The sequence below is a fragment of the Magnusiomyces paraingens genome (assembly GCF_902498895.1).
Source record: "Magnusiomyces paraingens strain CBS 517.90 genome assembly, contig: contig5, whole genome shotgun sequence".
Classification (NCBI taxonomy): domain Eukaryota; kingdom Fungi; phylum Ascomycota; class Dipodascomycetes; order Dipodascales; family Dipodascaceae; genus Magnusiomyces; species Magnusiomyces paraingens.
Genome location: NW_022474071.1, coordinates 1,000,690 through 1,014,575, shown reverse-complemented (window position 1 = coordinate 1,014,575; position 13,886 = coordinate 1,000,690). Strand labels below are relative to the sequence as shown.

The following is a 13,886-nucleotide window of genomic DNA, read 5'->3' as shown; positions in this document are numbered from 1 at the left end:
ACTTCTACATCCGTTTTAATTGTAAACAACACATCAGATACATCCCCCAAGTTCGCGCCCAATATGAGCAGCACTGCAAAATCCTCGTCAAAGTCCGGCAAGGGCGTTGATTCGTTTGCGGATCTCATGTCCTTTGCTGGTGCAACATCGTCTCGCAGCTCAAATGATGCTCTTGCCGGGCTTTCTCTCAAAGAACGTCAAGAAAAACTCAAGCTTGAACAGGAAAAGAAGGTCCAAGAGCGTCGGGCAGCTCAACAGATGTGGGCATCTGGTCTTGACTCTCTTGGTGCTTCATCTTCTACTCCATCGCTCTCAAGTACATTATCTTTTACATCACTTGCTCCGTCTCCAGCAATAACCCCGGCTCCAAGAACTGCATCCTCTACCCCAGTTCCACCAGCTGCTTTGCCGTCACTTAAGGTCAAACAAACGCCTAATTTATCAACTATTTCTTTGCCTTCGTCCATTGCCTCACTACCAGTAGCTTCTGGGAGTTCTAGTTCTGCTTCGCCTTTAGACTTCGACTTTTCTATTTCCCAGCCAGCCCCTGTTCAATCAAATTCATTAGATGAATCCTCTAACGACATTGATGATATTTTTGCTGTCTTCAACAAGCCACCGCCACCTTCAGCACCTGTCCCTGCTCCCGTAAATGAGCCTGTATCTCCACCTTCAATTACTGTAGAGAAACCTGCTCCTAAAAGACATGTTGGTCACGCTTCAGATTTGAACGATCAGTCGCCTAGTACCAACTTTAATAGTCGTAGAGAACGAGAAAACTTCGACATGGATGAAGATGATTACGAAGCTCCTCAGAGATTTTCTCCCAAAAAAGCTAACAAAAATTCTAAAAGCGAAAAACTAGATCATGCAATTGCTGAGCTTGTTGACATGGGTTTTACTGCTGAGCAATCTGCTGAGGCATTGAAGTTTACCGATGATGGTATAAATGTCCGTCAAGCCATTGATTATATTATGACCGAAGCCCACCGCAAGGCCACTGGTAAACCACCAATTGATCCTCATGAATATCGCCAGCACCGTGCAGAATCTTCATCTGGTGGTAACAGCAGAAGCGACACGCCAGATATCTCCAAACTTGCACAAGAGTTTTCATCTCAACTTTTTTCGGCAAGCAAGATTTTGTTTAATCAAAGTAAGAAAACCATTAACAAGGCCATCAACTCATATACGGCTGGTCCTGCTGATGATGGTACACCTGCATGGATGAGAAGTTCGGATCGATACAGACAACATTCGCACTATGACGAAGACTTAGAGGAACCTGTTTTACGTCCTTCAAGAAAAACATGGGATGAAGACGCTCCTGAAGTTGACATCTCTAATATGCATTTGGGTAACGGTAACAGACCAAAGAAGATTTCCCCTCCAACTGTCACCGATGAAGCACTTGCTCTTGAATCAGATGGATCTCGAAGAACAAACAGATCGTCAAAAGCTGCTGCTGCTTCTCCTCCTCCTCAGTCTATTCGAAGATCAGCTAGCCCTCCTCCAATGGCTCCTAGACCCAGACGTGCCAATCCCCCAGTCTCTCGTACGCAACGCTTTAAAGATGAGTTTTCTGATGACGACGCTGGATCGGGTGCTGCTACACCTTCCACTACTGTAACACGTTCGTCTCCTAAACTTGATAACATTTCTGCGCCTTCCTCTGCTCGGGCCTCTCCGGTTCCAAGCCTTTCCAGAGCTCAACAATTTAAGATGAACGGATCTGCTAAGGATGAAGATGATGTGATGGCATATGTGTCACCGGCACGTAGAAACCGTCAGGCTAAGCCATCGCCTTCTTCACGATCTTCGACGCCTTCTAACGACAAACCATTTGTTTCTACTATTCCACCAAAGCCAACTGTTCCTCCACGAGAACCTGTTGCTATTTCTTCTATCGCTCTTGATATGGTTTCGACTGCACGTCAATCCGGTACAGAGGCTTTTAAACGCGGAGACTACCCACAAGCTGAAATTTTCTATACTCAATCACTGGCTTCTATTCCACCCAAACATCTTTTACGCACCATTGTTCTTTCTAACCGCGCAGCGGCCTATATGAAGCTTGGTGACTCTAAGGCTGCGCTTAATGATGCGAAAGAAGGTTTGGATATTATTGGTCCAGGTCTGGGTGCAGATGAAGAGGCAGAGCCCGGAAAACCACTCAAGGAAATATGGTCGAAGCTCACACAACGTCAAGCTGAAGCTCTTGAGTCTTTAGAACGGTTTAAAGACTCCCTGGGAAGCTGGAACAACTTAATTGAAAATGGATATTCATCAAAAACCGCATTAGATGGAAAAAGACGATGTTTGGCAGCTCTTGAGCCTCCCAAACCTAAACCAGCTACTGCTCCTAAGCCAGCTGCTACGGCTGCACCAGTACGTCCTAAACCAACTCCTAGCAAGCCATCTACATCTAGTGCTCCCAGCGATGAAGCTCTAAAGCGAATTCGTGAAGCGAATCAAAAGGCCGAACAGGAAGATGTTGAACGCTACCAGCTACTGGACTCGGTGGAGCAACGAATTGAGAGTTGGCGCAAAGGTAAAGAAGATAATTTGCGCGGGTTGCTTGCTTCGTTGGATACAGTTCTGTGGTCAGAGCTTGGTTGGAAAAAGGTCAGCATGGCTGAGCTTGTTATTCCGAAGAAGGTTAAAATTTCATACATGAAAGCCGTGGCCAAAACGCATCCAGATAAAGTTCCGGCAAATGCAACGACCGAACAAAAAATGGTTGCACAGGCAGTCTTTGTCACAATAAACAAGGCATGGGACGGATTCAAAGTTGCTAATGGACTTTCGTAATTTTATTTTAATTTAACATTTTAAGAAAAAAATTGCACAAAATTTTACAAAAAACTGAGTAAAAAAACTATCAAGTTTAGATGGTGTAACTTATGTATTTACTGTTAAATTTAAATTTGGATTGCTTGACCTGTGCCGGTCTAAACTTAGGTTTTTATGAAGGTTGATATTTTAATTAAATCTTAAGTGTTATTTAGTGGATTATGCAAGTCCGTAAGTATTTTTTTCAGCATGCCTATCAGGTTTTCAAAATCTCTAGTAACCATGGAAAACAGATATAATCTCTAAATAGTAATCATAAATACACAAAAATCCCATTCATTTCCAGTTTCGTCAGACCTTAAGCAAAGAAAAATCGTGATATGCATGGAATTGAACTACTTTTGAAATTCAATATCCATTTTTATTTAGAATCAACGTTTCCTTATCCCATGAATTTCAACAAATAAAAAAACAACTTTAAATATATAACAGGTTGTTAATAGCAAAAAAGTTATTATAATTACCATTAACTATTAACCATATTAAATTATCTCATCAACAAATATAATAAACATTGAAAAAATTGGCAAAGCACATGGCTGGTCAAACCAAAACAATTTGATCGACATCACCCTCAGAAGATTTAAATTATCACAAAGCCATTACAGTAATTAAAGAAAGTCTTATAAAAACAATAAAAAAATCAACTTCTGTGATATCATGATCTTCCATTTTAAGATTACAAAGGAGCATACTATACTCGTTCGATAGGTTTTCAGTCTGTTCCTCCCCCCAATATTGCTTGTAGATGAGGGCCAAAAAAAAAAAAATCTGTATTGTTCTGAGAGGAATATCTTTTTAAGTCAAAAAATAAAATGGTGTTGCGAGACATTTCTATTTATTTGTAATCATACATTATAATGTATGATTGCAACCATAATTATGGACATTGCAAATAATATCTCTATGTTTACTGACATGTCCTGAAAGAAAAAAAAAACGTAACAAAAAGGAATTGCAGTTTCAAAGCCAAACTTTTGAACCAAAATCAGTTAGAAGATGTTGCAATTCAGCATTATTTCATAACAAGCCCATGAAATGGCTTAAGGCCCTACTAAAACCAGTTTATGTGGTATTCAGCGACAATAAAGTTTATAAAAACTCAAAATCCCATGTTGGTGATGTTTGGTTTGAAGGTTTTAAAAAATTGTATAATATATTACATAATCTCGAAAATTTTTTTCCATATTGAATTTTATTTTTTTTCCTCACCGCCAAAAAATATTCGCACAGAAATCTTCTTTTCCTTTCCCTCTTTTTTCTCAAACCGCGCAAATCGCTGCTCTTACTTTACCAACCAGCCAACCAGCTAGCATATTCCATCATGTCCGAGGGTTACGAAACAGTCATTGGCCTCACATTTGGCAACACCACCTCTTCTATTGCCTACGAGAAGGAAGGCAAGGTCGAGGTTATTGCTAACCAAGACGGCGACAGAGCCATTCCTTCTATAATATCCTACACTGGGTCCGATGAATGGCACGGCAACCAGGCTAAGGCTCAGCTCATTCGCAATGCCCAAAACACCGTCACCAACTTCCGCGACTTCATTGGTATTCCTTACGAGAAGATTGACCCTACTTTCAACCATGCTTCCGCCCACCCCGTCGACAAGGATGGCGTTGTGGCTTTCAAGCTTCAGACCAAGGACGACGCTGAGCCTGAGCTTCTTACCGTTAACGAAGTCGCTGTCAGACACCTTGACCGTCTGAGAGATTCTGCTGCCGATTACATTGGCAAGAAGATTGATGGTGTCGTTGTTACTGTTCCTACAGACTTTACTGAAGAGCAAAAGAAGACCTTTGTTGAGATTGCTGCTAAGGCCGACCTCAAGGTTATGCAAATCATCAACGAGCCCACTGCTGCTCTTCTCGGCCATGTTGCCGCTAGATCTTCCAACAAGACTGGCTCTCTGGAGAGCAAGGTTATTCTTATTGTTGATGTCGGTGGAACCAGAACCGATGGTGCCATCATCACCAACCGTGGTGGCATGTTCAACGTCATTGCTACACACCACGACACCGAGCTTGGTGGTTACTACCTCGATGAGGCTCTGGCTAAGTACTTTGCCAAGGAATTTGAGAAGAAGCACAAGATTGATCCTTTCAAGGAGCCCCGTGCCGTCGCCAAGCTCTTTGCTGAGAGTGAAAATGTCAAGAAGACTCTGAGCAACACCTCTTCGGCCACCTTTGCTGTTGAGTCTCTTTCCGGTGGTTTCGACTTCCACGCTTCTATCAACAGATTCAGATTTGAGACCACTGCCAGACCTGTCTTCTCCCGCATCTCTTCTTTTGTTGAGCATCTCGTCAAGAGCGCCAACCTCGATGTTTTGGACATTGATGAAGTTCTTATTGCCGGTGGTTCTGGTTTCGTCCCCAAGGTTGCCAGTACCATTGCTGCTGTTTTTGATGAATCTGTCACCAATGTCGTTGCTCCTTCTCTCGATGTTAAGGCTGTTAACCCCAATGAGCTCGCCGTCCGTGGTGCTGCTCTCCAGGCTTCTCTGATTGCCATCTACGACCAGAAGGAGATTGATGAGTCGCTGCAGTCTGTTGTCACTGTTGCTCCTCACACTGTCAAGCCCATTGGCGTTTTGACTCAGGATCCTGAGAATGCTTCTAAGCACATTTTCGTTTCTATTGTTGACTCCAATACCCCCATCCCATACCGAACATCCCGCATTTTCAACTCTCCTGCCGATGCTGAGTCTGTTCTTATTGGTGTTTACGAGGGTGAACCCGAAATTAAGGTCACCCTTCTTGAGAAGCCTGCCAAGACTGAGTCTGCTGAGGCTGACGAAGAAGACAGCTGGGATGAGGATGAAGACGATGAGCCTGAGGAGGTTCGCTCTAAGCTGATCAACCATACTACCAAGCTGGCTGAGGCTGGTCTTAAGGGCATTACCAAGGGCTCTCAGATTGAGGTTCTCATTAACATCACCAGAGACCTTAAGCTCCAGGTTGCTGCTCGTGAAGTTAAGCAGGGTGGTGTTGCTATCCGTGGTGAGCTCGCTGCTCCTACTCTTGCTTAAATGGATGCAAGCTATTCTTTTTTACATTGATTTTTTTTGTAGTAATAATGAAGCTTTAGAGATTTTTTTTTTCTTTCTTTCTTTTATACAAAGACCAATATTGATGTTGAAAAAAAATAAATAAATTTAATATATAAATCACGTGACTTATGACAAAAATGTAGTTGCCACCAAAATTTATGTAATGCATTCTGATTTTTTTCTGCCAGCACCCTCATGGGCCATCATTTCCACCACCACCACCAATACCAATACCAACACGCTCACTATCACAACTGTACCACAACTGCACTGCAATTATCTTCACGGTCTCTGCCATTAAAACAACCTCTTTTTATCTTTTTTCGAAACCAAAATGAGGTCTACGTTTCCTCCGGGTACCCGCATGGTTGGGAATCCGCCTGGGATGATGATGGGCCAGAGCATGATGCCTCCGCAGATGCTCCAACAGGGCCAGAACCCACAGACACAACAGACGGGCCAGCCTCAACAAGGTAATGTGGTCGGGCAGTACCCCGGTGCCTATATGAATGCTCAACAGCAACCTCAGCAGCAGCAACAGCAACAGCAACAGCAATCGCAGCAGCAGCAGCAGCAGCAGCAATACTCTCGTATTCAACAACAATCGGTTCTAAATCAACAGCAACCTCAGCAAAATCAACACCATAATCACAATAACCATGGGCATAATCATAATCATAATCATAACCAACACCATAACAGTCATAACCATAATCACAGCCAGAACCAACATCATAATCAACAACAGCAACAGCAGCAGCAACAGCAGCAACAGCAACAGCAACAACAGCAACAGCAGAATCAATCAGTTCAACAGTACCAGCCATATGGGTATGCTGCCCAGCAACAGCAGCAATTGCAACAGCAGCTGCCAACGTCTACATCTGCTCAGTATGGAAATATACCCGGCATGGGGAACATGCCAGGTGGAGCTGGTGGAGCCCCAGGTTTATATCCAGGAGCACCTGGTGGAGCAGATCAAGCTCAACAACAAGTTCAACAACAACAGCAACAGCAACAGGTTCAACAACAACAAGTTCAACAAGTTCAACAACAACAACAACAACAGCAGCAACAACAACAACAAGTTGCTGCGGCAGTTGCAGCAGCAGCAGCACAAGCACAGTCTCAAATTGCTGAATCGATCCGTCATGTTTGGCGCTGGAATCTAGAAGAACAAATGGCCGTGCTGCGAGAAGTTGTAACAAAGTACAAATATATTTCCCTAGACTGTAAATTTCCTGGAATTGTGGCTCGTCCCATTGGGACTTTTAAAACAACATCGGAATACCATTACCAAACTTTACGAGCAAATGTGGACATTTTGACAGTTGTTCAGATTGGGATGACATTTTCAGACGAATACGGCAACCGACCGGCCAATAGTACTTGGCAGTTCAATTTCAAATTTAATGAACGCGAAGACATGGCATCCAAGGATGGACTAGAAATTTTGCGTCAGTCGGGAGTTAACTTCGACATGCTTGCAGTTGAGGGCATTGATGTATTTAGCTTTGCAGAGCTACTTTTGACAAGTGGCCTTGTTCTGGATCCAGAAATCAATTGGATCACGTTTCACAGTGGCTATGATCTTGGTTATCTTTTAAGCGTCATGGTAAATTCCTCACTTCCAGCCGAAGAAATGGCTTTCTTAGACTTAGTGCGTTTATACTTCCCCACTGTTTGGGATCTCAAGTACATTTTGCGGAGCCTTAGCTTCCCACCCCGCGCAACTCTCTACGAAGTAGCAGAGGATTTCCAAATCATGTCTGGAAACGCCATCTTTGCTGCCATGATTGCATCTGCAAACGAAGCTCTGATTACTAGTGCAATTTATTTTGAAATGCGCAAACACTCGAATGATGCAACGTTGTCTAAGTTTGCAGGCCGTCTTTTCGGTCTCGGCGAGGGACTGGCTTCTGCAGCAGCTTCTACAAATGCAACTGGATCATCCAACACAGGTCCCAACAAGACGCTGGGAAGTAACAGCAGCGGCAATACTAATAATAGTCTTACGACTAAGGCTACCAACAGTCCGCGAGTGCGCAGCAGCGGAATCAATATCACATCACCTGCGTCCAAACAAACTGACAGCTAAGTTTTATTTGTTCTTCATTATAAATTTTTTAAACAAAAAAATACATATAAATAGTCTAAAGTTGAAAGATTTTCTTTTTCTTTTTCTTTTTCTTTTTCTTTTTCTTTTTTTTTTTTTCTGAATATTTATTGTTTGGGCTCGATAATCATGCTTCGGCGCCAAAGACCGTTATGGTCTTTGGATACAACAGCGTAACTGCGAGCCATTTCCATGCGAAGCCATGCTTGAAGCTCGGGACAAGGGGCCACGCGATACGGGACTTGTTGACACTGCAAATCACCAATGATGCGGGTGATGCGGTCATAACGATCAAAGTTAATGACTGCAAAAGATGGCGGTGGAGCAGGCTGTACCGGACCAGTACCTTGGGGTTGCGCCCCTTGAGGTGCCCTACGTGCAGCAACGGCTGGGACAACTTCGTGCGTGGACGTGTCAATTGTAAGCGAGCGCAAGGGATGGTTACCTTCTCCAACAAATGTCAAATCAGTAAGGTACAATCCAAGGTATGGGACGCGAGGCAATGGGGCAGCGCGGAGAGCAGCACGATACGCAGAGTAGTTTTTATCCATGGAAAGCAGAGTTTTCAAAGAAGCTAGAGTGTTTGCGTGACGTGGGGAAATTTCGGCCCAAGTTTTGCGCAAGCGCACCACATTGACAGATTGAAGTGCGGAAACAATTGTCATCAGAGCATTAAAGCTGGATAACTCGTGGCACTTTTCAGCGGTCTTAATCCAGTGCTTTAGTACGCGTTGACGCGTTTTAGTGCTAATGTCCGGATTGAGAATCGTATCGCCAACAAAGAAAGATAGCTGGTTGGTTAACAATGTCATGGCTGACACGTTGGGGGCCAGGCCCAGCGACCGACGCTTAAGTGTAAAGTTTTGATCCAGTAGTTCTTCTGGCTGAATACGACACAGCAACCCACTGTCAAGAAGAGTTATTTGCTTTGCCAGCTCTGCCGTATCAATATCAAGAAAGAGAACAATAGTATGAGCCGTAGCACCGTAGGGTTCAGGATGTGAAAGTGAAGAAGACGCATATGTAGCACCAGAAGCAGCAGCTGTAGCAGCAGCAGCATCTGATCCTGCATCAGAAGAACTAGCACGGATCATACGGTTCCATGCATTAGCAGTCACTGACCCTACACGGCCATCGTCAGAGGTGACTTCTTTGACACTGCTTGGGGCTGCAATCGACTCTTGGGCGTCTACAGCTTTGGCTAAAAGCGCAACCTGATGGCGAGATAAATGAACCGGAATAAGTGGCGTAGTAGAGTATGTCAAAGCAAGTCGTCGAGCCTCATCAGCACCAGGCACGATAATTGGCCGTGGAACTAGTGGCTCTCCATCGGGGAGATGTGGTATTTTAGCGGCCAGATCAGTTAGTACCGATTTGCTAAGAGCGTAAGACGAATAATAGCCGCCTACCGAATTAAATAGAGATGCGTTGGCAAAAGCGACAATGCGAGGGAGTGCTGGTGCATCAGTACTCTGCTTCCAATAAGACTCCATCCAGCGTTTGAGAAGGTTGTATACTTTGGCCTGACGAATTTGCGTATTCAAATCCTCATCGGGATCATTTTTGTTTTGAGTAGAGCTTTGGAATCGGGTAATAAGTGCATTAGCTAGATCCAAAGGAGTGGTGAATTGGCGAAAGGTTAAAAAGAAAGTAGAGAGAAGATGAGCATCTGGATCTTCAGGAGTTGTATTATCTGTGAGAACTTTAACAAGAGCCGGAAGAGATGCGCCTCGAATACGAGAAGTTCCTACTTCACGCAAGACTCGTTCATCCGCTGGCAATGCCGCGATGGCGGCACGCACTTGGGCGTCAGATTCGTTAGAAATAACGGCTGGAATAGTGGAAGCTTGGGGAGATTGCTGCAAATGGCTAGGCTGGCGAGATGCTGGAGACACGGTACCCAGATCGGTAGGTAATGGAGCCGTCGTATTTGCCGAAAATGAAGTAGATGGTCCAGCTACTGAAGTTGCTAAGGTGTGGCCTAGACTGCTGTTGTTATTGTTGCTGGATTTAGTGTTGGCGTTGGCGTTGGCGTTGGCGTTGGCATTGTTGTTGTTGTTGTTACTGATGCTGTTGGGGTGGCCTTGTTCAGGCTGAGGGTAAGGGAAGGCACCCGAATTGGGAGAGTGCATTGGTGGGTCATCAAATTGATCTGAAAGAAGCGGAAGAATTGTTGGAATATCGGGTAATAATGGGGACATTTTTGAGTCATTAGTGCTCGGAAAAAGTGTAGCCTTGGAGGACATGGCCGATGAATTTGGCCCGGCTGTTGAAGAGACAGTCGTTGTCGTTGTAGTTTGCGGGGCCGAAACCGCATCAGTTATGGTGCTAGTTGTTGATGGAGTGTGTCTATGAGACAACGATAGTGAAGACAAGGATTTTACAGCAGAGGAAATAGTGGAGCTAACAGAGGTCTTTTCCGGAGAAACAATAGCGGTTGTTGGCATTGAAGTTGCTTCAGCCTTGTGTTCCAGCTCAGTTGGGGTTTCTGCAATAAGTCCATCTGAAAAATCAGGGTACTCACGGGTTGGCGAAAGTTGAAAATCGCCAATGCGATCAAGAATGAGACGACACATAGAAACACATTCATCTGACGTGCGAGCGCATATTGCAGCACTTTCAACTAGACGTCGACTTTCAACAGCGTATGCAAGTTTTGCCATGCGGGCCTTTCGGCGTGGAGAAATTTCATCTGGAACATCAGAAGAAGTGGACGTATTGGTACGGTCATTTTCATCTTCCTCATCATTATAATCCTCGTCATCATCTTCTTGAGCTTCTGCAGTGGCTGGTGTAGATGCAACAACATCTCTGGCCACAGAAACAAGCTGACGAATTTGTGAGAAAAGCTTTTCTTTGCGTTTTTCTAAATCTTTATTTCGAGGAAGACTGTGTGAGGAAATAGACTCAACAGCAGCAAGAAGCTCTCGACAAGCAAGCATTGACTTGCGAGTGTTGACGAGAATTTGAGTACATGCTGATGAATTAGCATCAAGGGCAAGTGGAGCTCCTGAAATAGCATCAGAGCTAAGACGCTGATGGAGAAAATTACCAAGATATGAAGTCAACGCGTCATGAACTTCTTCAAGACGTTGAAGAGCAGAAGGTGGGACTTCATGGAAGATCATAGACTCCCTGTTAGGCACAAGACTGCGACGCGGAGGTATGATGGCAGGTACGGGAGAAGGTGCAGCCGATAACTCACGAGGGTCGATAGTGCGAGAGGTGGAAGAAGCAGAATCTGCAGGTACATCAACCTCTTTGATAGACTCAATTTCTGTAGTAGGTTTAAAATCTTCAAAAGTGGACCGTATATTGTCGATTGAGGGAGCAGGCTTTTTCAGTGACTCCATTCTTTTTTGAGACTCAGATTTTGTGATTGTTGATTCTGGCTTGGCTGTACTGAGTGTTACTCCTGGTGAGTGCGATTCCGTTGCAGAGGTAGCGGTACTGACAGGTCTTTCATCTTTTGAAGGCTCTGTTTTTGTAGATGTTGGTGTAACATTTTCACTATTTGGTTCTGAGGAGATGCTATTAGCAGTGGACCCACGATCAAGAGTCCAAATGTCGAGAAATATAACAGCGCGGAAAATGATTTTGTAAGAGCCTGTGACGAGACGTTCGATATTGGCATCGTCGGTTGTATACTTGTACTGTTTGGCTAACGACACTAAAATTGCAAGTTCTGCCAGTAAAATTTTCCGGAATTTCCGAATGGATTGTGACCGACGCACAATAGGGGTGTCTCGAGTTAATGTTCCACAGGCTTCGAGGAGAGAGCGCACGCCAGCCACAATTGCAGAAATAGCAGCGGGCGGGAAAGAATAGCGAGGCTCTTGAGGAGAATCCAAAGCCTGATTCTGTTGCTGTCTTGAAGAAGGACGAGGCAGTGGATGGGACTTTGGAGCCAAAACAAAGTTAAGAACAGCGGAGAGAACCGGGACTATTTTAGGGTCCGAGTAGGGGGTAAAGTAGTTTGTAGGAATCCACCCACGAGCGGCATTTGATAAAATAGTAGCATCGCCCCAACCAGAAGGATGGATTGAGTGGAGTAGGACTATTTCGGATTCTTGGAAAGACAAGCAAATGCTAGAAGGATCATCGTCGGATTGGCCTGAGAAAAGAGTGGATGCATCGAATGAGTGGAGAGCACGCAAAAATGGATACCCTGATGTGGATTCTTGGAAAGACGACAAGTCAAAGGCGTTTTGATCCGGATTGTTCGCAGTTGAATTATTGGGAGAAGAGGAGTTGGTGGACAAATGCTGAGTTTGGGATGCTTGTTGAGATGAAGCTGATGACGAAGCCATAGAAGAAGACATGGATGTGGTGGGCATGGTTTTCCCTGAGCTTGATGAAGAAGTATAAGTGGAGCTGCTTCCACTGCTGCGGTTTGAACTTCGAGTGCTTGAAGAACTACTTGAATGTCGGTCTGTAGGAGGTTTGGGAGAAGTTTGAGGAGAATGTTTTGGAGAAGTTTTAGGGGATGAAGATGATGGTACCTTTAGTTGCCTTTTATGTTCGCCCCTGATGGCAAAAGAGGTACCCTGCGTGGGGGTTTGTTTAGTAGATGGAAATATAGCCACCGAACTAGTAGCATTAGTGTTAGCAGAAGTAGGACTAGTAGCCGTCGTTACAGTACTAGAACCATTTGATCGCTTTAAAGAGCCTGAAATTCGAGACCTTAAAAACGAGTGGTGTCGAGTAAGTCTTGAGTCGGAATGGCCAGGCGTAGAAGCCGTAGAAATGGCAGCTGGAGCAGTTCCAACTACTGCTGGATCTAGAGTTGAATGTCGACCAGCAAGTGAAGAAGTGGACGAATGGGACATTAACAGATGATGCGGACGACTTCTTGGGATGTTTGAAGATGAAAATGAAGAAGATGAGGAAGAAGAGGAATAAGGGTGAGATGCTGATGACAAAACCGGCTGCTTTGACAAAGAATCGCTGATGGCAGTGGTGGCATCAACAGATGGTTCCTCGCTAGGGCTCATTAAAGCAGTGTTGCTGGTGCTACGAGCAGTAGAGGCAGTGGGAGACGAGTGTTGGAAGGGCTTATGATTTGCACTATTCGGTGCTTTTAAAGTCGCAAGTGATGATGCTGAGGCCGATGACGGCGGAGACTTTACAAGCGAGGTGGTAGATACACAGCGACGGGCGACCTTGACTGATGAAATGTTACTTGATGGGTAAGGGGAAGTTCCTGCAAACCCAGCAGAGCCAGTACTTGAATTTGGATGGTACTGGTGGAAAGAGTAGTGATATGGGGGCGACACAGTTAAGTGTGCCATTGGCGAGACTGGAGAAACCGGGGAAAGAGAGGTTGGAGAAGGCGAAGGTCCCGGAGATGGTGAAGAAAGAACAGGAATGAGAGAAGCTCGTCGAGTACGGATGACCGAAGGTGCCGAGCTGGAAAAGTCAAAATCTGATGTCGAAGAAGAGGTGAGGACTGGTGGTGAAAAACAGCTGAAACCTGGAATATACGTGGACGATGTAGAAGAATGGACAGCCGCAGGGCCAGCAGCAGTAGCGGCACTAGCAGTACTAGTGGCAGTATTAGCAGTAGTAGCAGTAGTTGCAGCAGTAGTATCAGCAGCAGCCTTGAAGGCGGCAGATGAAGAGTCCATGATGGTTAGGACTTTTGGTGTAGTTTGAAAAAAAGAGCTGGGAGAATTTTTTTTTGGTGGCAATGATGGAAATGTTGATAAACTTTGGGCGCAGGGGCCTCTTTATTTTTCATACATGTATGTAGTGCATAATAATATAAATAATAATAAAATAAATAAAAAAAAAAAAAGTCCTGGCTGACGATATTCTAAAGAAGGAGTGTAAATCACGTGTTTTACATAAATAATATAATTAAAC

At 44.5% G+C, this 13,886-nt stretch overlaps 4 protein-coding genes across 4 annotated transcripts; 3 read left to right on the top strand and 1 right to left on the bottom strand.

Annotated features, from left to right (window-relative positions):
- Positions 1-63: 63 nt before the first annotated feature.
- On the top strand, positions 64-2,811 carry SAPINGB_P005981 (uncharacterized protein; the record flags this gene model as incomplete). The annotated part of the gene is made up of 1 exon (XM_032000695.1): positions 64-2,811. One exon carries the CDS (start codon positions 64-66, stop codon positions 2,809-2,811), a length of 2,748 nt encoding a protein of 915 aa, XP_031856586.1.
- A 1,366-nt stretch (positions 2,812-4,177) lies between these two features.
- On the top strand, positions 4,178-5,884 carry SAPINGB_P005980 (uncharacterized protein; the record flags this gene model as incomplete). The annotated part of the gene is made up of 1 exon (XM_032000694.1): positions 4,178-5,884. One exon carries the CDS (start codon positions 4,178-4,180, stop codon positions 5,882-5,884), a length of 1,707 nt encoding a protein of 568 aa, XP_031856585.1.
- A 355-nt stretch (positions 5,885-6,239) lies between these two features.
- Positions 6,240-8,003, top strand: SAPINGB_P005979 (uncharacterized protein; the record flags this gene model as incomplete). Its single annotated transcript, XM_032000693.1, has 1 exon — positions 6,240-8,003. The coding sequence occupies one exon, from the start codon at positions 6,240-6,242 to the stop codon at positions 8,001-8,003; it is 1,764 nt and encodes a 587-aa protein (XP_031856584.1).
- A 125-nt stretch (positions 8,004-8,128) lies between these two features.
- SAPINGB_P005978 (uncharacterized protein) lies at positions 8,129-13,648 on the bottom strand (the record flags this gene model as incomplete). Its single annotated transcript, XM_032000692.1, has 1 exon — positions 8,129-13,648. One exon carries the CDS (start codon positions 13,646-13,648, stop codon positions 8,129-8,131), a length of 5,520 nt encoding a protein of 1,839 aa, XP_031856583.1.
- Between the last annotated feature and the right edge of the window lie 238 nt (positions 13,649-13,886).